Source organism: Anser brachyrhynchus, assembly GCF_964034855.1.
Source record: "Anser brachyrhynchus genome assembly, chromosome: 5".
In the NCBI taxonomy this organism is placed as follows: Eukaryota; Metazoa; Chordata; class Aves; order Anseriformes; family Anatidae; genus Anser; species Anser brachyrhynchus.
Window position 1 is genome coordinate 54,704,341 of NC_137699.1, and position 23,657 is coordinate 54,727,997.

General features: G+C 38.7%; 1 protein-coding gene across 3 annotated transcripts in view; it reads left to right on the forward strand.

Moving 5' to 3' along the window:
• PPP2R5C (protein phosphatase 2 regulatory subunit B'gamma) overlaps window positions 1–23,657 on the forward strand; it is an 81,401-nt gene that overhangs the window by 19,200 nt on the left and 38,544 nt on the right. Inside the window, exon 1 of one of the 3 annotated variants that reach the window (XM_080593921.1) lies at window positions 11,444–11,697. The exons of the other annotated variants lie outside the window; for them this stretch is intronic. Within the exon in view, the coding sequence (XP_080450047.1) occupies window positions 11,601–11,697 (97 nt within the window). The 5' untranslated portion in view covers window positions 11,444–11,600. Of the gene's footprint in view, window positions 1–11,443; window positions 11,698–23,657 lie in introns of those variants that run through there. 3 annotated transcript variants of the gene reach the window in all.

Here is a 23,657-nt window from a genome sequence, read left to right on the forward strand (position 1 = left end):
GGGTGTGACATGAGCAAATGATACTTTCATAAAAGTTATGCGTACAGCCTTAGTGAGTAGCATAACCCTTTGAACAAAGACTCAGCTGCAAAATAAAATACTCATTACTTTTTCTAGAACCTCTATTCTGTTCATTTTTAAACATTGTATTTCTGGTAGTGCCTGGGACTGCCAGTTCAGGGAGACTAGAAGTGAGCATTCAGTTAAAAGTGGAGTGGATTGTGAGTTGGAATGAGAAAAATGAGTGCAGATGGGTGAGGGGCAATGTAGTCCATCTTACTGAGGGTGGGGTGAATGGAGAGAACTTAGTGGAATGTCTCATCACTGGTATTATCACCAAGTACCAGGGAGAGTTGGTACTGGAGTTTTAGATTTGTTTCTACCTTGGCTCTGTCGCAGTTTAAACTAATAAATGTATGGCAGAAGAGTGCCTGCTTGGAATTCAATAATAGTAATAATCTTAGGAACTGTCTAAGGTGTGTTCTAATGTTTTTGAAGCAACATACCTAGATGTCAAGAAATGATAGAAATATTATTTGTCTTTCAGACTGCGATGACTTCCCTGTACTCTCAGGTGAAAGGAAAGAAAAGATCTTGAGCTTATCTCTGGTGAATGTCTCATGATGCTGCATGTGTGTCCTCAGGCTGTCGAGAGTCACACTTTGTTATGAAACACTAGTGCAATGGCTGATCTAGTGATAGATAATAATTACTACCTTTACTAATAAAGCTATGTCCGGTCTCTTGGATCACAGCAGGTGCCTGTATAATTGCTGTTCCCACTACATGTGCTCACTCATGACTAGGATTCCTAAAGTTTCTTTTTGGACAGCTCTGTTTAATGCTTGTGTCTGGATGGGAGTTAAAGCAGGCTGGCAGGCTGTAATTTAAAGCGACTGAGAGGATTAAGGTGGGTTTGACTTGAGTGATGAGCTGGGAAGAATGTAGCATTGTTTTGGCTTAGCTGTGTTTAACCAGCTTTCAAACTCTAGTTACTCCTAAGGAGTAGCTCTATTCCTGTGGCTACAGAAACTGGGAAACCTTTCTTCCATGTGTAGTAGGCCAAGAGATGTACATCTTCATAAATGGTGAGTTGAGTACTGTGTGGTGTGAGGCACTACATGCAAGATGTATTTTAAACACTGCATATGGAGCCATCTTCATGGACTCAAAATTCTATGTTAGACTTGTGAAAGCTGGTAAGTGGTAGGCTCTAAATGGCCTGTGGTATCCCAGAAGTAGCCACTTTCTTCTGTGCCAAAATGGCTTTTTGTCAACATTTCTTATGTGGGAAACACTTTGCCTGTTAATCTGAAATAGTCTCGATTCTCAGGCTTCAGTTGTGCTGCTTTGTGTTGGGTGTTGCATGAAAGTGCTTCTGGAAATACCAGCCTGCTTGCCCTGTTAGCTGCTATTAGTGCAGCGTGATTTGTATTCATTGGAGCAGATCACGATTAACATTGTGAACCTCAGCTTATTCAGGAAATGGAGGAGCTGGATAGCTTCGATAACGCAAAAAGAATAGGAAATAAATTGTGAGTTAAGAGGCTCTAAGAATAGAGATAAACATACAAATTCTGAGAATTGTATGATGCTATTGCATTGCAGAGCACAGGGATCTATGTATTAGCAAAGTTGAAAGCCAGCGCAGCTCCCTGCAGCACAGTGCAATGCAGCCTGACATGGTTCAGGTAGAACAGGCAGCTTCTATGCCTACTGATACCCCAGAAGTACCCCTGGTGAGCTGCCCCCAGGACTATGATCTAAGGGGTCAAATGCTAGGGAAAGGTCTTGCCTATTTTCACGAAAATGGAAAAACTCTGTGCCAGTGACCTTGTGTTATGTTACTTTGAGCTCATCTGCTTTTCCTTGTTAGCTAAGATTTGCAGTATAGGTACTTGTTACATAAAGTTGATTTTGCTTTCAGCTATTCATTGGGGAAAAAACTGTTTATTGGTCTAAAGATGGTTTTTTGTGGTGTTATAATTTGAAAACTTCCTGATTAATGCTTTGGTTATATCAAGTATAAATAATTAAGGGTGTTTCAGCTTTTAGAAACTTACTGGTTCCATTATTTTAGCTCTCTTAAGAAAACAGCTTTCTGTAATTCAGGATGTATTGAAGTTAACAAATATAGAATGTGTTCTGAGAGAGACAAACAGCCTAAGTGTTCAGTATGAATGTTTAATAAATGTACAGAACAAGTACTTACACGTATCTGACCACAGACACACTGAAGTAGTTTGTGTTCTTTGCAACTGCCCATTTAAACTTTAAGGAAGAACCTGGAATTCGTTGTTATGCTATGGACAATTTCTTCATGGCTAATTGCCAAATAATTCTATAGTGTCTGTGATTTAGTTTGCCATGTGCTGGCATTTACAATGCTTATTTCTGGTGAAGTTGATGGGTCAGTGGGTCTCATTCACTTCAGCTCTGTAATGTAGGTTACCTCTATGAACTTCTGACACCCAATTACATTATACTGAATAAAGCTCTACAGCTTGCATGTGTGATATGTGTGCTAATCATCTAGCTATGTTCATTTAGTTTTGAAAGAAAACTGACATTAAAGAGAAACTTTTGAATAGAATCTTGATATGTTATATTGCATACTTGTTGCTTACGTGCTTAATGGCTGTAATAACACATTTTCACTTCAGTTCTTATGGGGAATTGTTAGTATCCAAAGACCGTTATTCAGATGTCTTTGTAAAATCTTAAACAGTGATCTGGTTTAATGCTGAGGGAAGGGAAAGATAACTTTTTACTTTTTTTTAACCTTTGACTTTGAAGTAGTTGCATTTACTTCCAAATCTAGCTTTTTTCCTCTTAAGTGTTTTCTTTAGGAAAACATTCTCAGATAAACGTTTGTAAGGCTTAGCTTACTACCTAAATTATTAGAAGATGGTCAGACTTAATCTTGTCTGAATTTTCTACGCAAAGCATTTTGCAAGCATATTTTTACAATTAAAGTGTTTTTCTTCTCTGATTTTACTGAGATCATATTTGGCCCTCACTAAATGAGTAGTGTGCCACTGTTAGCATCTGCAGGACTGCATCATTGAGGTGCTGCTCTGATGGACTTGCTGAGTAATTGGCAAAGAACAAAAACGAACGAAAAACAGGCCAGCCAGCTATGTGGCATTTCATAAACAGTTAACTGGTAACGTACATGTTACTATGTTTTCACTGCTGTGCAAGGTTATTAATATAGAAAAGTAAAATTTAAGGTTAATGATTCAAAAATGTACGATATTAAGTACTCATAAGAATTCATAGTTTTAGAAATACTTGCATTACAGGTGGACAGGTTTTTCATCATTCTAGTTCTGTTACTTAATTATTTCTAAGATGTTCCCTTGTACATTATGTACATTTAGTTTATACGCTACAAGGGATTTTGACAGCGCAGACAGGTGAGCATACTTGTATTCGTACATGTTACTTTTGTACGGATGTGCTGATTTTAGTAAACTGTGTAAACGTGCAGTGTTTAGAAAACTTGTATAAAATGGTGAGGTTTTTTCTAATTGTTTGGTTTGAATCTTACAATAGTCAAAAGAATATTGCAAGAGAATTCTTGAATACAATATTCAAGGTGCCCTGATTGGGATAAAACACTTTATACACTGTCAAATACAGTTGTGTTACAAATCTAGCTTTAACCTGCAAGGAGTATTCATTAAAATATTATGTTCTCTGTCAATTCTAAAATTAAAAAAAAATATATGCTCCTGGATATTCCAAAGTGTTGAAAAATTTCCTAATGAGCATGTGTTAGTCGTGCATATGTAAATTTGGAAATAATTCAAAAATATGCTATTTTTATAGCATGTCTGTGTTTTTTTAAAAAGCTGGATGGAAACCTGCTTTATAGCCTCATAGAGGACTCCCATGACACCAGTGTCATAGATTCATTTGTGGGTTTGGGGTTGTTTTCTTTTTTTACGTGAAGGTGAACATTGTTTTATGTAATCTAATAGATGGCAGTTGCAATTCAGCTTTTATTTTCAAATGCAGATCCTAATTTATTTACAGAATTACTACTTTCCTCTTGGGGTTGGATTTCTGATCTTGGAAAACGGGGATACAATTTTCTTATAAAGGTGTGTGTGTGTATTTATATATATCGAGGTAGGAAGAAATGAGCTGTGTTGACAGATGTGGATGTTTAGACTAACTCTTGAGTGCTGAGCAGTGTAGAATATGCAACATTGTGCTGCTTTGGTGTAGCATAACTACATGATATGATTAACAGATTTTTAGTATTCTGTTGTTGAATGTCGTGCTGTGTGTGTTGATTAATGCTGTTTTTGACATTTTGGTGAAGATGTCTTTCTGATTCAATGGTTTGGTGAAATCAGGCTATAAGTCAAAACTTTTTTTTTTTTTAATAAAGGGGGGAAAGCAATGACCATGACAGGTCATAAGGGTGCTGTTTTTTCTGAGCACATTTCACGTAGAGTATGTGGTTTCTCTTTTTTTTTTTTTTCTTTCTCCAACCAGAGACTTTTAGAGGTATGCCAAATTCTGAGCCTGTTTTGTGCAAGGAGAGAACTTGAGGATGGTGTCTCAACTTGTCTGCCTGTGATACAGGACTCTGATAGAGAGACAAGTGTTATTAAAGCTTTCCTAATGCTTTTAAGTCATAAGTGGATGTCTAGGAGATAGCTCTGTTTTCATTCTCTATACAATATTAAAATCTGATGAATCAAGATTGCAGAAGAAGTGATTCCATTTTAAGATTCTAAGACTTTAAATATTTAAAAAAATAAAATAAAAATTTGGCCTAATATTCATTGATCAAACCGTTGTACGCATGAGGAAGGAAGAAGTGAGGGTTTCTGAATAGGTCAGAAATGGAAGACCACTGCATGTTTCTGTCAACACGGAGAACAGATAGCTAAGCAAAACTGAGATCAAGGTAAATTAAAAAGCAAATGAAATATTGACCTCTGTGCTACAGGGAAATTCAACCACATACGTTGGTAACTTCCCCAAACTCTCATCAGGATAAGTTCAAACTCAGTTTGTTAATTTCTTGTTTAAAACTGCCATCTGTTTCCCTGACGCAAAAGAGGCTGGGTATCCATAATTTACCTGAGTTTATGGGAACCATAGAGATAAAGGACCTTTTTAAGGTTTTGAGGAGCATTTTTCTTAAGAAGCTGTTGAGACTGAAAGTCTCAATGTTTAATGCTGCTGCTGTCAGAGAAACCTCCTCCCAGTTGTAAACTAGAATGGAGGTGCAGTATTTCAGCCATTCCGGTTTAATTGCACTTCTTGTGTGTATTCATAGTTAATAAAGAATTTTGTCCAGCTGCAAGGTGGTAGCATCGCTGTTTAACTAAAAGTATGTTATGCAAAGTGAGGTGGTAGATTTAACAAGATAATGCTACTATAAAAGATAATTTGCCCTGAGACATGCATGTAAAAGGCAAAACAGTGAGGCCAAACAAATTCATTCTCATGCAAAACATCGATGAATACAGTTCTGTGAAACAGATGATGCTTTTCTCTGTTGTACATGAACTACGTTGGGCTAACTCAGTATGCTGAGTGCTATTCTTCTGGTCCTGGCTATATTCATGCTATTATAGTATTTTTGGCAGCCTAATTTTCTATTGAATTTACTGAAACAAAAAGCCTGTAAAGGAAAGTTCTGCAGAAGGTCCTACATCAGTGTGTTTAGTTGTCAATGAATGTGTGTATTGTATCATGTGAAAGAACTGTGGAGGCTTTCTTTGCCACCTTCATTTAGTAACTTTGTATGTCTAGAAGAATTATGAAACAAATGTGAGTGGTAAACACAGAAACTTTGTGCAGCAAAAGCTGGCAGTTGTTTAGTGTTCATACAGGAAAGTACGCTATCAAATCGGTAAATATTTTAATATTTAATGATTATGAAAGCATTAATCTTAAAGTATTTAACAATTATCCAGTATTAATTATTTCATAACATTTTAAAGATGAATAAATATGATACCTTGTGAGTGACTAAACATACCCAAAAAAAGGGGTTATAAGCAGAGAGAAATACTTGCTTGAGTGTTGTGTTTTTTTCGTTAGCTAGCTTTACATGAAATCACAGGCTTGGATTAATGAGCCATTTTTCATTTCAACTGCCCTATCAAACACCTACTCATTAGTCAGCAGCTGAAAGTGTTAGAAGAATGCTCTACATCTGTCACTGGCAGCTTTTCCTACCAAACTTGTTTCCACTGAAGCCTGGATAGCATCCATAAAAATGGAAAATAAGACAATACCATATTTTAAATCCTAGATTTTAACCTGTATGTTCACAGTTCAGATCTCTTAAAATGTCTTTTATTATACCTGTATTTACAAAAAAAGAGCATTTCGTGTTGTTGCACAGGTTTTCAGTGTAATGATACCTAACGTTTTTTTCATTGCACGAAACTGCTAATTTCTTAAGACCTCTACTAATCAAACATTGTGTTCAATATTTATACATTTAAATGCATCTGCTGAATAACTAGCATGCTTTCAAGGTTTTACTCTTAAATGTAATTTTTGAAGCATCATTCACTTCTTGAGAATGACTGGTGATCTATGTAATAAGACCACATACAGGAGTGAGTTTGGTATGTTAGGTTTTACACAAGGCTCGGTTAAAATAGTATCAGTACTTGAAAAAAGTCTCTGTTATCTACCCTGGGATGTATGTTTTTGCACCAGATTCTATTTTTAAAACACGGTTCTTTTAAGGTAACTAATGAACATTTGTGTTGTACAGCTTTCTGAACTCAGATATCTAGTATTTTTTTCCCCTCTTAAAAAAAAATCTTTTGAGTGTACGGTATTGGCTGAAGTAAAACTTGGCACTGAGTCTGTGTGCGCTACAGTGACCATGCAAATACAAGGAGATCCAGACAGAGACAAATTCAGCTATGGGCAGATGTTTGCCAATTTCACTTTTAATCAATTTCTTCCTGTACTCTAGTAAGCAAACATTTTTAGGTTTTCAGCATTGAAGGTAGAGTACTGTATTTCTCCATGCTTCGGTCTTAGGAGCTCATTAATGAAGCCAAATGATAATTCACACTTGTTTTATTTATCCAAGTGTTTTTTTTAATTATTTGCTTTTTTTTTTTTTGATAGCTGGGTATTAAGATGGTTTTTACTGCCCCTGTTCCCATGAGAAGAACATTTCCTCTGGCCTGTCCTTTGGAATCGAGTCAGAGCCTTGTATGAGTCCAGCATCCTTCCTATTGCTGTGGCTTCTCTTCCAGACTGTGGAGTACCTAATGTGTTTACCTCCCCTATAACAGTGTTATTGTCCTCGAGTAACATTCTGAACTCACTGTTCATGGTAGTGATGAGACTCTTCTGTATCTTTGTCATTTGTGAGACTGGTAATTTTTTAATTTTTTTTTGGCTTAAAGGGAAGAAAATTGCTGGGAAGGGTGGGTGGGGAATTAAGTTGGTCCTACCAGTAAAACCTGGATGTGTTTATTCCCATCTCTATTCTGCATGGCTGTCTGGTGAGCCAGGTAATGGTACTGACCTGGCTCATCCCAACCTGTTTCCTTCTCATTTCAACTCTGCTCTGCTTCCTAATCTGGTTCAGCCATGCAGCTGCACGAGCTCAAAGGTACAGGGCTGCAGACGGTTAGGCGCACGTGGCTCAGGAGAGGCGGGATTGCAGCGGCAGCTCAGGAAGACTTAGTTCAGTTTAGACTCCTGTGGAAGTCTAACCTAACAGAAAAGCAACCTGACTGTAAAGTAAGTGGCTTTCTGTTGGGTTAATGGACTCAGCCTTTGCAGCTGTTGGTCTGAAGCTAATGGGAATGCAGAAAGAGGACTGAAGCAGTCTGCAACTAGACTGGCTTAGGTTGCTGAGGAATTGCAACTTCAATATTCATGGAATTATGCCTTTAGTTCCATTGGAGTCCAGGCTAAATAACATTTCCCCCTCCTCAATTCAGAAGCTCAAACTCCTCACTTATTCTGAGTGGTAAACAGCTTTGTTAAAGGTGTTTTAACTGAAATAACTAAAATTAGATGAATTTCTGTCTTCTGTGTTGTTAGTTCTGTCACTAGTAGTTAGAACAGTAACTAGTTCAGAACAGAAATAAAGGCGAGCTTTGCACAGGTGAATTTGTTTTTTTCTGGTGTTTTGTTTTGTCTGTTTATTTTTACATCACAATCTAAATGGACTGCTTGTTTTGAAGGAAATGTCGAATAGCCTCTCGGTATAAAGAGAATTCACCAGCTGTCCTGCTGGATCCTAAATGTAACAATTAAACCCTGAGGACTTGATAGGATTTTTCTTCATTCCTATTGTCAGGAGGTTTGGAGTGAGAAGCAGGTTCAGAGGAAATGTGTAATAGCTACAGTTTTGCTATGCTGTCAATATATTTTTCATTAATTTGTTAACTTCAGCTGCCATTTTTAGTATTAATGTTTTTTGATTCGTTTGCAATGAAAGTGTATTCATAAATATGTTCAAATCATCCCTTCCTCCCATTGATAATCATTAACGCTGTTCCAGTTGTCCTAACCTTCTTTCCCTTCCCATTAGAAAATCAATTGCTAATTCAGTTTTCTTTGCAATTCTTTTTTTTTACCAATGAAGTTGCTCAAATTAATTCAAATTAAATAGATACTTTCTTTTGGTGGTAAATCAAATGTTGTAAGGCTGAAGCAAAGAGCAGCTATACAAACCTCCTGAGCAGAATGTACCTCTTAGTCTGTGTCACTGGTGAGAAGATACCAGATTTTGATAACGAGCAAAAGGTCTTGTAAAGGTTGAAGTTCTCCAGCTCCCCTAGTGCCCTGCAAGAAGCACACCAGGCATATACTGCATTGTGGCTGCTTGAGCAAATTTCATGATAATTAAGTACTGGCCTTAGATGGAAGAGTCCTGCAAACAGGAAGAAATGTGAACAGGATATGGGTATTTCACAAGAGAAAACTTACTTGAACGTGATCTAGTGCTCTGCCAGTACTACTGCTAGCACTGCACATTTATCACTTACTCTCTTTAGAACAATGTAGGGGGGCTGTCTTACTAAACTGTTACAGAAATTTTTGCAAATGAATCTCCAACTATTCAAGCTATGCTTATGGATAAAGTAGGAAATGGCATGGTAACTAAGGTAACGTTCCCTTTTTGCTCTGTTGTGTTCCAGTACAGTAGATAAATTGTGTACCATTGTACCAGCAGTCTTCGTATCCACTTTTGTATTTGCAGGGAGTTTCAAACAGAAGCAGCAGCTACCATTAAAGCAAAGATGTGAGTAGAGAGGAGGAGATACAGCAGCTCTCTTTTAAAGATGTGGTTACCAGATAAACTGGAATTTTAAACACAATTTTTTGCTTCATCATACTGAGGCTTATCATTGTAGAACAGCCTAATTGTACTTTAGATGTGAAAGAGAAACAGAATTTGATCATAAAATTCTGTGTGTGAAAATATTGAGCTTTTTTTTTCCTTCTTTCATCCATCAAGATCTTGCAGAACACTTTGAGATCAGTCTTGGTTTTATTTTAAATCCAGTTTTGTTAACGACATATCTCTCTGGTAGCCTTTGTTTTATAAGATGAAAGCTTCATATCTAGGGTATACCAAAGGGATATAGAAATACAAAAACTGACTCTTTTGAGAATACACCTCCCTTGGTTTTGCCTAGACTAGAAGGATAAGTGTTCTGAATCTCTGCAGCATTAGAGAAAGGTTTAAGAATGTACCAGAAGTTCATGTATTCCACTTTGCTGCACTCAAAAGCAGGATCAAGTGCATTTGTATCACTCATTATGTTTGTCCATTTTTAAATTGGAGAGAAAGTTTGCAGTCTTATTTTGTTTCACTACGCTTATTGTGAGAGGCTTTCATTTAATGTCTAACTTAAATGCCTCCTACATCAAGGAAGATTACTTACTACAGTGACTATAGAAAAACTAATTCTCTCCATCTCCCTAATTACTTTTTAAAACACTTGGATACTCTGTCTAGACCTCTTCATCACAAACTCCACCCCTCAACCCCCCCCCCAAAAAAAAAAAAAAGAGCACTTGCATCATATTTTAATTGAGTCAGTTTCTAGATTGATGAGAGAGCCTAAAGGAGACCAGGTTTTCATTGTTCTTAAACTGATCCACAATCTACCACTTTAAATCAGGCCCAGTCATCAGTCAGTAAATCCATTTGATTTCTTCATGTATCAAATGGGTAATATTCCTCTTATATATCCCAATTAGTATTTTCCCTTCATCTAATTTAATAATGCTCAGTACAGCTCTAACTTACCTTTGACAGTGTATTATTGTAGGGCAATACAATTTTTGCAGCCAGGTAAGCATATGCCTGAACATTTTTGTTCCAAATTTTCGTAAGCAAATTATGTAACTGAAAAGTCTCTTCTTTTGGATGTACTTCTCTTTTGAGCAGATATCAGATAGGAAAATGTTGTAGATCAGGTAATTTAAATACTGAAAGGTGGTGTACTGGTGCAAATAGTATTTGTGGAGAAGCACCAGTCTGGAGATGGTACAAATACAATATTGCTTACGTCTCTAAGCGTCACTCCCAGAGGTGCAGTATCTAGGAGACAAAACGGTCCTTCAAATAACACTTTGTGAAAATACGTGTTCAAATCCCCAGCGATAAAGAAAATGTCGCTTACAGTGTTTTGTTGCTAATACCTCAATTTAAGGAAAAGGTTTAAAAATTTTGTACTACTTTCTTGTGTTTCCAGGATTATGCAGCGAAATTGTTTTTGTGTGACTGTGTTCTGGTTCTTAGTGATGTGATAGTTTTAAATATTTTTTGAGTTACTTATTATTGAACTTGCGTGGGTTTCGCAATATTGAAGTTTGACAGTGTTAGGTTTGACTTTAGATAGGTCAGACTCTGGAATGAAAGAGACGCTGAAATGAGCATGCAATGAGCGACTGCATTCAGGAGCTGAACAATTTGGTGACATTGGTCTGTAACAGGCCCACGCTAGCAACCGTTTGGGAAGCACTTGATGGGAAAGCTTGTAGAGCCTGATATTAAAAAAGCACAACTAATAACGAGTGAAAGGCATTTATCTTAGTGGGAACCACCTTCTAAGACGGCTTGTGGAACCCAAAGCCGTTGGAGACACTGCTCTCGACGCAGTATTTTTCCACTGTGGAGCTGACCTCCAGTGTGGCAATTCTTGGCAGAAACTCTCAACTTTTTCCCCTAAAAGGGGGGGAGGAGGAGGGGCAAAATACCCAATACGCTGTCTTAACAGGCGTTTAGCCCCTGTTAGCAGGGGGGAAGGAACAGCGGAGCGCGGTGGCCCAGCCGGGCTCCGAGGGGCCCCCCGGGGCCGGTGCCTGAGGCGCGGGCCCGGCGCTGCCGCCGCGGCCGCCTCCCATTCGCGTCTCGCCCGGTGTCATTTTAAGTTGCGGCCCTCAGCCAATGGGGCCGCTGCCGCCCGCTGACATCACCCGGCAGCCAGTTCCCTCCAGCTGCACAGCGCCTCAGTTTCTGCCTTTTTTTTTTTTTAATAAAAAAAAATAATAAAAAAAATAAAAACGACCTAAAATGGAGGCCGGTTTCTCGCCGTAAGCAGCGGGCTGCCTCCCCCGGCGCAGCCCCGATGTTGACATGTAACCGGGCCGGCGGCAGGATGGTGGTGGTGGACGCGGCCGGTCCCAACGGGCCCTTCCAGCCCCTGGCCCTGCTGCACATCAGAGGTGAGCAGCGAGGGTTTTGCTACCGCCGGGTCTTCGCCCCTTTTCAGCCCCCTTCGGTTGATGCCGAGGGATGCGAAGTCAGGAAGGTGCCGCGAGGGGCAGGGGGAGCCGAGCTGGGTGTGCGCCCCCAGCTCTGCCGGGGAAAGGACCCCCGGGCCTGGTGGCTGCGGAGGGGCAGGGGTGACACTCGGGGGGAGAACAGCCTTGGTGCAGCCGGGAAGCATTGCCGAGGAGATGCGGTTCGGCGCTAACAAGCGAGCTCTTATGTGCCTGGTGGCTTGCGCAGCCTTCGCTGTTAGCTTTCTGCACAGAAACGTGTTCTCTTGGATCTACAGAATTGCTGCACTGCAAGCCTACACATTACGTAGTCCCTTAGGAAAATGCATTTTCTCCTGACATTTTTTTTTAGATAATATCGAGGTGTGTGTCTTGTTCTGTATTCTTGCGGTTAGTGGAATTTTGCATTGCCGTGTGTTTCTTTGTGTTTTTACATGCCCATAAACAAGCTTCGTAACCAATCAAAGCATTTATTTTTTTAACGTCTTCCTCAAGCTGGCTTTGTTTTAGAACTTTTTAGGAAAGCAGAGCATTTATTAGATGGGATCAGCACAGCTTGAACAATGGCACTTATATGCAAGAAACACAGCTGATACTGTTCTTGATTACCTTTTCCTTCTCGGCTTTCCATGGCATAGGCTAGTTGTTAGTACTGAAAAGGTTTTTTTAATGAATATTCCATTCACTAAAAATATTTTGCTTTGAAAGTGTCGTGGTTTTTTTTAATAAACAAAACGCACAGAAGCCTGCTTCTCTAAGCAGTAGCAGTTGTCTTCATATATTAAGAGATCATGATTTCTCTTTATCTCTACGAGAGCCTTACCCTTCTTTGTCTGAAGTGAGACTAGATGTATTCTAGAAGACTCTAATTTTGGTCTGTGAGTGTGTGTGGGGGGGAATGTGGTAAAATTCCCTTGAGTTAGAATAAGGGCTTTGCTTGTTGTCAAGGGAATATAAATGCGACTGCCTGAACTGTAGACAGGCCTTCACTCTTCCGTCTGTGCAAATCACCTTAATTTCCTGATATGTGCTTCATTTTGGAAGGGTAGAAGTCCCATCTTTTAAAGGCGCAAGTGAATTTTAGAAAAAAACAAAGGTTGGAGGCAGAACTATGAAGTGTTATAACGATGAACCGCAATAATCCTTTGTCTTAATATGATAAAAGGGTTCACGTCAGTGATTCTATTATCCCTGTTGTTGCTCAAATCAAATACGTAATTGTGGAAGCAATTGTGGAAGTGCATTTTAAGAAACTTCTGAAATTTACTGTTGTAAACACTAAATTTTTGGTACACAGGATAATATGCTAATAAGGTTGAGGTTAAGGGTTGTGTTGTTACGTTTGTGTTTCTTGTTTTTTTTTTTATTAATGAAGAAAGTCAACTTTCTTGTAAGCAATTAAGGAAGATCTGGGGGATTACTTTGCATTTTTCACATGGTAGGAAATTAGATGGGTGTCTGGTATTATAGCCCAGAGGAGTCTCTTCAGAGGTGAGGGGGAGCAGGGAGGAGAATGCATCTCTTCCATCCATCCATACTAGTTCATTCTTTTGTATGCACCTCATCTCACTAGCTGCTCTAATTTGACCAGTACTGATTTGCCCCCAAAATGAATCCTTACAGAACTATGTATTTAAAATAAATAGGAGCTAAAGTGAGCTGATAACTCTGAAGCCTAATGACAAAGGTTTACTGCTTGTTGTAATCCATGCAGCTTTTACAGTTGTCCTTTTACATCATCTGTTGAAGCATGGGTTGAATTTTCTAGTAGAAGTGCTTCTCTTCGTAGCTGCAAATGCTAGAATTTTAACTTAAAAAAAAAAAAAAAAAGGCTGGTAGTATCTTCTCCACTAAAAGGTAAATCTGCTTTAGAACAAATTTCATATGGTGTTTAAAGTAAAAGTTTGAGATTGTGTATCTTGTTTTACCATTATATATTAGAGGGTAAAATACTCTGTTTGGCCTTAATGTTATTTGGGGTGAGTGGGGAAAAAGGAGGGGGTATTTTTGTAGAGCAGACTATCAGGAATTACTTGAAAATAAAAATTGCAATCTTGCTTTTAAAATTAATTCTAATACACTTTCTATACCTGGATCACATGGAATATGTAAAGTTTGCAGAATTAAAAAGAAGTCTGGTCTGGCAAGAGGTGGAAGCTTGCTCTTCTTCTTCCTCCCCCTTCTGAACTGCAGACAGCTTTATTGTCTGGGTTACTTGTAGCTTTGCCAAAGCACCACAGTTGGGAAAATAGATGCAGGTGTTTTTAAAAAGTGATGTTTAGAGCCTTGTGAATAGGAAATAAGGGTGTCAACATCTTATTGTCTACTGTTGCTGTCTCTGGAGGAACAATGGGGATTTGTAGGATAGGAGGTGTCAGGGCCCTGAATACCCCAGCTGGTGCTCAAAATCAGCTCTTGAGTCAGGCTGTCATGGAGAGAGCCGTGAGAAGTCTTGTTGGGGTTCCCCCCCTCACTCAGGAGCTGTTTTCAGGCTCAGGCCCTTGGCTTTGGTCACTGCCTCATCCAGGCTGCAGCCATATCTTGGGTGGTGTGCCTTGCCTTTCGGGGTCCTGATGTGTCGACCACCTGGCTTGACCTGCCTCTTCACTGCGGACATGTTCCACAACCACTGGACTGTTGGCTGGCCCTGATCACTGTCACTAGATCGGCTCTCCTTTTCTGGTTTGAATACAGTGAGACTCTGCCCTTTGTCACAATTATAGACTGGTGGCAGTTGTCCAAGACCAATGTGTAGAAATCGGGTCCGCGGAAGATGACTCTGGACCCATTGCTGGAAAACACCAAGCATCAGAAGAGCCCAGTCCACGGCAAAGGCAAGTGGCATGCAGCCATTACTGTGTGTTATCTGCTTGTGCTGACAGCGCTGGCTCAGGAAGAATGTTTGGCTACTGGGGTAGTGAGCCCTTGGTCATTCCACCCACACCAGGCTTTCCAGGGGGCCCAAGTCATGCTGCTGCATCGATCGTCCTAGAGTACAGAGCACATAATGGTCGGCTCAGCCACTTGGCTTTAGTGACTGCAGTGAACTGAAAGCTTACCTTGCAAGCTTAAAGAGAATCGGTTTCAATTTGAGCAGCTGTTACGGCTACGAAATAGCTGTTGTGGTTTGTGGTCCTCAGTAGAGGCTTTGTGTGTGTGCAGTTGGCTGTGAAACAAGCGAAGATGGAGAAGGTAAAGCAACTGGTTGTGGGGTATCTGCATGGAGAGTTCCTGTAGGATCCTTGTGTGGAGGTCACTAGCTATGAAGGTGACGTAAGGACAGCAGAGAAGAGGATTATTAAGTATTGCAAACGTAAGATTTTTACAGCAAAGAGGGAAGCAGAGCAGGATGGTTTTTCAAGATGCTTCTCTCTCCTTATGGAGCCCTTCTGGCAGCGAAACCCCTAGGGTGACTGGAGTGCACTCAGGGCCCTGATCCAAGTAACTGAGATGAGGCCTGGGGGAAGGAATCAGGACCTTCTGATTTCCATCTCAGTGCTTCAAGCAAAGAAAGATGCTGTAAAAGCAGCATAGATTACAACAAACTGTTAACATTTGTCACTAGGCTTCAGTTACCAGTTTGTGTTTACTGTGGTGAGTTGTCTTGCAGGAAGCTGTAGCTGTAGGACAGAGTGCAGTTAGAAAATGATCTTGATTCTTTGTGTAGGCAGATTATAAATGTCTATTCCTTTGGGGGGGTACGCTTTTCATTAGAAGTGCAGTTGACTGCTGTTAGCCTGAAAAACAGTGTTTTCATGTAGTCAAGACACAGATATTCAGAAATTTGAACAAAATATTGGTAGAACTCTGCTCTGGTCTGCATTGCCAGAATTAACAGAGTATAGAAGTTAGTTTAGCGGCCTAGTTGCTTAGTGGAATTGGTAATATTGTCTGTTCACGCTTTTCCAAAACGATTTTCAAGATACTTTGCAAGACGTGGTGAAAGTTGTGTGGGAGGGAGGATGAGAACGCCCTGATCCTGTGTCAGCTCCCACCAGTGCTTCCTGTAGGCTGTGACCTGTTTCAAATACCTCATTGTCTGTTGTCCTCTGCCTTCCAGAGCAGTAAAATTTTTTGATACTCAACTTTGTAATTATTTAACTTAATTTAGATTTTGTGAAAGTTTGTGGGGTTGGTTGTTTGAAGATGTAGGTAATGTTAACTCTGCCTGTTCTTTTCATGTGCTCCCTGTAATCCTGAGCAAGGGACCATGGAAGGTAGTTCATATTCCATCTCCACATAGTGCTCTTCTACAGGGTATGACTAAAAATGGCAGCGGTAACATTCTTGTGATGTATTTATCTGAGGATATGGATAGAAATTTACATTCTTAGAAAAGCTTGGTAAAAGCTGATGGTTCTGTTGGGTTGGGTACCAACACAGCATCAAGCACCTCGTGATGCTGGTTTCTCTGAGCTTGGGCCGCCTTAGATAACCTTTCAGCTCCAGATCAAATCATCATAAACTAATGCCAGGTTCTTAAAGAAACCAAGTGCTCTCCAGCTATTGTAAGCTGCATTTCCACTTTGTATTTTCATAGTTGATTATGAAAGGTCAAGTCCCTTTGACAATGAGTAAACAGAGGGAGCAGCTTTTAAGTGAGCTACATGATGCATTTAAACCTGAAGTACGTGATTTTCCTTAAAGGAGAAAAGTTCACTCAGTGCTTTCATTTTATAAAGAACCCAAAGAACCCAGCATGTTTCTTTTTCTTGAAAAATAATTGACTTGTAGATATTTCTGTTTAATAGTACTTGCTGAAAATCACGAAGGCTTTTACTTCACAGGATTTTTTTCTGAGCTAAAAAAAATCAATTTTGTAATTAATTAAATGGAAGTGAAGGCCAAAGCTCACACTTCAGCAGTAATGCAGACCAAATTCAGCATGCAGAGCAGCAGCCATTAATCTGACGATGCACAAAAGGAGGCTGAGAACTGGGTTTGCTGGCCCAAGGAAGGAAAGGCTGAGAAGAGATGTTTTCTTCGGCTGACGGGAGGGTATGGAGAACAGAGCCAGACGCTTCTCAGAGATGCACGGTGCCTGAAGAGAGATGACTGATACAAGCTGCAATGCAAGAAATTGCAACTGAATGCAAGGAGAAAAAAAAAATTCACTGTGAAAGTGTTTAAACATGGGAACAAGATTCCAAAAGGGGCTGTGAAATCTCTGCTTGGAGACGCTGAAAACTTGAGTGGGCAACATGAGCAGCTCTGCTTACGTAGTTCACCTTGCTTTGAGCGGGGGTTAGACCAGCAGAAGTGAGACAGTCACTTCTGATAAATTATGCTATGATCCTGCAGTTCTTTATTGCATATGGGGCAAAAAAGACTGCCCTTTCTGTCACTTAAAAAAATAATAATTTTAATGTACTTCTTAAAATTTGAAGAGCAATATTCTGTATTTTTGGTTGCTGTTTTTTCCCCTTTGGTTACTGAAGTAGACTTCTTAATGCGTTTAGTGCCAAAATGCCTATTAGTACTTTTACGTCTGTGGTAACTCTGAAGTTTGTGTACTACTTTCATGAAAACTGTTACGGTGTTTTTAAATGATTCTCACTGGTTTTGTGAACTGTTAAAGATAGGGTAAGTGGAGCTGTATGCAGTATTAAAAATATTGGCACACAAAAACAATGTTTTGTTACTTTCTTAATGCTCTTTTAGCAGCTCAGCAGTAGTCAAAAATTGTTTGGCAGGTATGTGTTTTTAGGGAGCATCCATAACTAAAATATCTTTTGAGTAAGCTAGAACTCGTAAATATATGCAGTCAGCTGGTTCACCCACATTTCTTCACATTTATCCGCATTTGAAAATATGTAATAAATGGAATTCATTTGCTCAGTACTGTGAAATCTTTCTGTAGCTCTTTTTAACAGGCTTTAAAGTGACAATGAATATTCCATTAACAAACTGTGTGACCTCACTATTAATCTTCTGTATTGTTTATGAAAATGTTGAACAGGGTAACTTCTACCACAGATCCTCACAACATGTTTTTGGTAATCTTCCTGCATTATAAAAACACTGTTAAAAGTTTTTTTTTTTTTAATTCCTGAGATAACTGTCACCTACCTACTTTATAATCCTTTCCAAGAACTTGGTAAATTTCAAGCGTAATTTCCTTTACGTGTGATCACTTTTTTTATTAATGCTTTATTAGTCTGAAACTGAGCTGTATTGATTTTGAAAGCATACATAGAAATCTCAATGTCACCTTTCATGCTATTTTTTCTGGTGTTAGTGTATCCTGCTGTGGGAAATGAAAGTGTTTTATTCCCACTGTACTTCCTGCGCAATGGTAATTTTTACCTCCATACACGTCTTGCATTTTCCATACAAGTAGGTATTTTTAAGGATGATAAATGAACTTAACCGGTTTGAGCATGCATGTTTGCTTGACTATTAATTTTCTTTAATCTTTCGACACATTTAAATGTAGTAAACTTTTAAGGTACAGTGAGTCTTTGTCAGTGGTGAGTAGGATCTTCCTGAGAAGGAAGTTGCAGAGAGTAAACCCCATAATTGCTTTCTTCAGAGATGTTTCCATCACATTAATGAGCCATGCTAATTCATTTTCAGTTTATTTAAAATATAAATTGACAGCTTCTTCTGAAATTGCAGGCATGCTTTTAGTTCGTGGAAATATTCCTGTGCCTTCAAAACTTCCTTCCCCACTTTTAATCCAGTTAATGGGACTTCCCATGATCAGCACGCATTTTCTGTTCTGTTTGTGGGTTGCAGTTCTTGGTTTTGCATGGATGAATCTTAGCTGGGGTTTAAAGGAGATGAAAAATGCTTGTTCTTCCCCATCAGAGCAAATTGAAATTTGATAATCTGGAGGTGGGAGCACTGGCTGCTTGTTCGAAGGTTTTTACCTGTGCCTTCTTACTGAGCCACCCAGACTCTGTTGATGTTCAGCCTGACTCCTCTTGCCAAAATTGCTGAAACTTTCCTGTATCCTCGTAGCAAATACTTGGCCAGTGCTGCTCTATAGCCTTGCTTAACCACTTGTACATGGAATTGTTAGCTTTGAAACCCTCTACTGTTCTTCCTGAAACTGGTGCTTTGAAAGGGAGAAACAAGACCATCTTCCCCAGGAACAAGCAGCACTTCTGTTCTTAACGAACCCAGGTCTCATATCTGTAGGATTGTGAGATGTGTATGTAAGAATGTCATCAATTAGTATTAGATAATTATCTAAACTATCACAGCACTGTTATTTCATACAAATGACTGTTGCAGTATTATTGCCTCTTGTGATGGTTTTGCTGGATTTTTAGAAGGACATCTAGATGTAGCCATAGTACGTAGCCAGACACAGACTGATGTTTGTGGGTTTTGTCTTTAAACTGGTGTTTCCTGAAGCAACTCATGGGGAACATTCTTAATACTTGACCAAGAGCACATTTAAAGGAGGCTGCATATTTATCACACCTGCTGAGTTTAATGTGTTACTGCTTTTACTGTCTGTATTCTGTACTTCTGTCATTCCTTCTGTATTTTTTAATCTTTGTCTAAATCTTTCAGCCAAATGAAGCGTGCATGTATAAATTCAGCTCCTGGAAACAATGAGGATGTTAAGTGTTCACACTGCCTTTAAAATCTCAAAGGGTTTGACTGTAAAAAGTCTTGGGAGGGGACTTTTTGTTGAGCTAAAAGTTCCTTTAAATTAGAGGAAGGTAGTCATCTGTAATTTTTAAGTTGTATTTATTGAGTCATACTGTAATGGTATTCCCTTCAAAGGAAGCAAAATTGTATCAACATAAATGCATATCGTCCTCAATTCTTACTTATACATCTAAATTCTTCTGTTTGGTGAGTTTTTGCTATGACATACGTTTTAAGATTAAAATCCAACATCATTGTTAACTTGTAACTTCTATAGAGTCAGCTGATTCTCCATCAAATACTGCTAGTTACTGAAACCATTGTAAAGCATGTAGTAGTGGGTACCAGTAATATTTTTCATTTATAGGTACAGGAGTATTTACATCTATGCAAACAAGATGTTCCTCTGCTGGTAATGGCTTTTATGTTCTAACCTTTCTGCCTGACCTAAACCACCTATATGAGTGAAAGTGCAATCTTCTCAGGAAACAGAGCCTGTGCTTGGCTTCTGTCCACCTGCTTGTGTTTAAAAATGACACAGCTGAGTTAAATGATGTTCTGAATGCAAATGAATGCATGATATTTTTAAAGCCAAATCTGCACGTGTTTTATCGAATTCCACTTAATGTGCATACAGGTTGTGCAACACCATTTCTGCTATAATTTGCCAGTTAAGTTTCCTTTTTCAAAGGCAATTAAATTAGGGATGGGGGACTGCTTCAGAACTGTTACCAGTAACGGTGGAAGTGACAGTTTTATGTCAGGCTTCAATTTTCTTAATTGCTCTTGTGACTGATACTTGTCTGAATTTTATGAAGTAAACATTTTCCTTATAAGTTCTTTAAAGAAAAGACGAAATACGAAACCAAAAGATGTAAAAAGTAAGTTTAAAAAAAAAAACATTCATTTTGGACTTCTCCAGTTATTTGTAGCAGTCTGCTACTTGAAAACTTTTCTCTTTGGATCAGTTTTACAGAAGTTCTTTAATTTGCATTTTTGGATTTGCCAACTGTTTTTTTGTTTTTTTAACAAAACCTCTAGAACCAAATTTTCATGCTGCTTTTGTATTTGAAGTCAAAGCATAACAATGTCAGTGCTGTTTCAGAGGTGTTCTGTTTTCGTTCACATATCGGAAAGAAAACTTGACCAAAATGATCAAAGCTTGAAATCTCATAAGCAGGTTAAGGAAAAACTGTTACCAGTTCTTTGAGGTATAATAAGTTTTTCTTCAAAGATATACTCCAAGTGAACTTTAATTAGACTAGAATGTTTCTTCCAACCTCTTCCCAGCACTCTATTTTATCCTTTGCATCTGTTAGCATATAACCTTCTACATAAACTATCTCGAAATCCCAAATCTGATGCAGAGGTGGGTGGTTTTTTGTTTGGTTGGTTTTTGAGGACTGCCTATTGAAGTTATTTGCATGGTATGAAAAGTTTGGTTTTGTTCTTGTCCCGGTAGGAAATTAATATCTTACTGACCTTTGAATCAGAGTAAACACATGCTCTCCAAAGTAAAATTTTGAGCATGGACTTTACTGCCTAATTCTTCTCACTCCCTCTGATTGGAAAGTGAGTATTCATTAACGTAGCTTAAGGGATAATGAATGCTAAAGTTTATTTTAAATAGAAGAAATTATAATCAACTGCTTTTATTGTTCAATTAAATCTTCTGTTTAAAAAGAAGATAGTAACTAAAAATAGCCTTAATACATACTTAGGGAAATTGCTGGGAGTGAGGTGTTTATAAACATGACCAGAATTTTTGGACACGCAGTAGTGGGTCAGCCATAGCTAAGAAAGCCAAGCCAAGCTATTTGTGCCTTTTGTTGGAAGCTCAGATTTGAGTGTGTTACATAAAGAAATGGTCCACTTGTTCTGCTGTGGGAGAGTGGTAGAAATTTAGTGCACGTTACCAGCAGAACATCAGCCTTTCTGGCAGCGAAGCAATGTACTCCTTTCGGGATGCTGTTGCTAGTAGGTACAAGCTCCATTCTGTCCAGAATCCCTTTGTGAGACTGAAGACTAGCCCGACCAGAGCCTAAAGACATCTGTGTGAAGTAAATACCGTAGTTGTCTGAAAACATGTACACGAGGGAAAATAGCATTGGAATATGCAGTGATGATTTGTGAATTGAGTTAAATGGAAAATTCTGAAGCACTTCATTCCTGCCATAACATACCTGTATATATTTTATCTGTAATCTCTATCTATGTCTTTAATCTTTAATCTTAATGCAAAATAACGTTGAAAGCATGTATTTCAATACAAGTCAATACTATGGTCTTGTTATATGAGTCAAAACTTCCCTTGCTAAAACATGAATTTTATTTCCCAGCGGGGAACTGCTAGTAATTGTTGTTAGTATTTGAAGTAATGGTTCTTAGCACTTGACGTGGCGAGCATTGGCTGCTAAGCAAGTTACTGACCTAGCTCTAAGGTTACTTCTCCTCTCCCAGGCATTATTGCTGTTATGCCGACCACTTCTTTTACCCAAGTTGCATCACACAAGGTTCCCAAATTTCATAGGCATATGTAACTGTTGAAGTGTTGCTTATGCCAACAGTGGGGAAGGCAACGTACTGAACTGGAAAGTAGGATTTTTTCAGGAATACACGTGGGGTGGTAATTGTTGTCTGTTGAAAGTTCAGTCAGAACCTCAGTTTGCATCCAGGCTCAGTTACCTTCACTGGTAGAGCCTTCCCTCTGAATAGACTTTTTGAAAACACTTATTCCAGATCTTATTTCTAATTTTGAAAATAATGGAGAATTCAGCTGATTCAGTGTTATCATCAAGGAAAAATTTTAGAAGTGTTTGATTAATTTAAAAATAAATGTTAGCTTCAGTGAGTGCATACAGCTGTGCCTGTGGTACAACTTAAAGAACTCTTGCCTGGGGGTTGTGCGTTTGGTTTAGGTTGCGTTAGGATGTGAAACGCTCAGGGTTTCTTTCTATGGTTTAACTATAGAAAACCGTGGTTCTCTTTTCTTCATGCTTTCTAATCTATTACGTCATCTCTTTCCAAGTCAACACTTGACCCAGTGTTCTTCAATGAAATCTTATGATATCTGTTAATAATTTTTCTAGATCTCACCATTAAGTTTATGTATTTTACAATTCCAAAGTGTCTAACAGAAAACAAGCAGTAACCCACAGGGTTTGTCACATGTAACAGCAAGGAGAGGAACAACCATGCTGATAGGCTCTGTAGGAAGTAACCAAGATACTTTATACATATTTTGGTGATTGGTTTTGCGTTGAATCACGTTTCACACAGATGTATGACAGCTAATACTGTTGGCAAGTTACTCACTCTTGAGTGGTATCTGGCTAGAGTTACAGGTTGGTATATGGAGTTGTGGTGTGCTTCAGGAAGCTGCATTTCTGCTTGTAGTAGATGGCTCGGCATGATTAGCTTAGATTTATTTCAAGCAAGCATCAAAAGTGGCAGAGTTTTATTCAGCTGTTCATTGTTTTCTTCAATTTTCTTAATATAAAGCATATAAATTACACCACACACTGCACTTACATTCTGTAATGTAATTTAAGTCTGGTCTCACCAGTAACCTTGACGGCAGTTCTTCATTTTCTGAGAGACAGTTATATATATTAAAAATACTTTTAAACTCGAATGCAATTGATGTTGCATATTTTTGTTTACGTAAAACTCCAGATTATTGTACCATTGAAAATGGATGCAAGGTTACTTGTATCTTTTGAAGTACATAGTAAAAAGGAAATAGAGGATTTTTCACTTATGGTTACTAGTAAGTGCTTTGTGTTCAAAAATGGCTTTTCCTGTCATGTTAACCGTGTGCGTGCCAAAAAGCTCAGAGATCTGTATCTGTTTGGTTCCTGCTTCCCTTGTTAAGACAGTTTTTTCTTCCATTGTCTATTTGATTTTACTCGCTGTCATTTTTCTCCCTAATTTTCAGGTGGAATTTTTACTTCATTAGGTCAAGTCCATTTCTGCTTGTTTCACTTGTCATTTCCTGTATGAGCATTCCTGTTTTCCTCTGTATGGCACATTGCCTTCCAAGCATTTATGACTTCTACTCTCTTATTTTTTTCAATGTTTTAATCTAGTCTAAAAATGCTTAGTTCAGTTAGATTTAAATATATATCTGATCTCAGGGTGTTTTTTACTGTTTTGGGGGGTGGTTCTAAGAAAGTAGCTGATTTCTGATAACATTCTTTTTAATGCAGGAGCTTAGATGCAGGGTGGTTTTGGTCCACTTTTGAAGAATCATTACATAATGTAGTAAGTCATCGTGCATCTCTGATCCACTTTTCCCA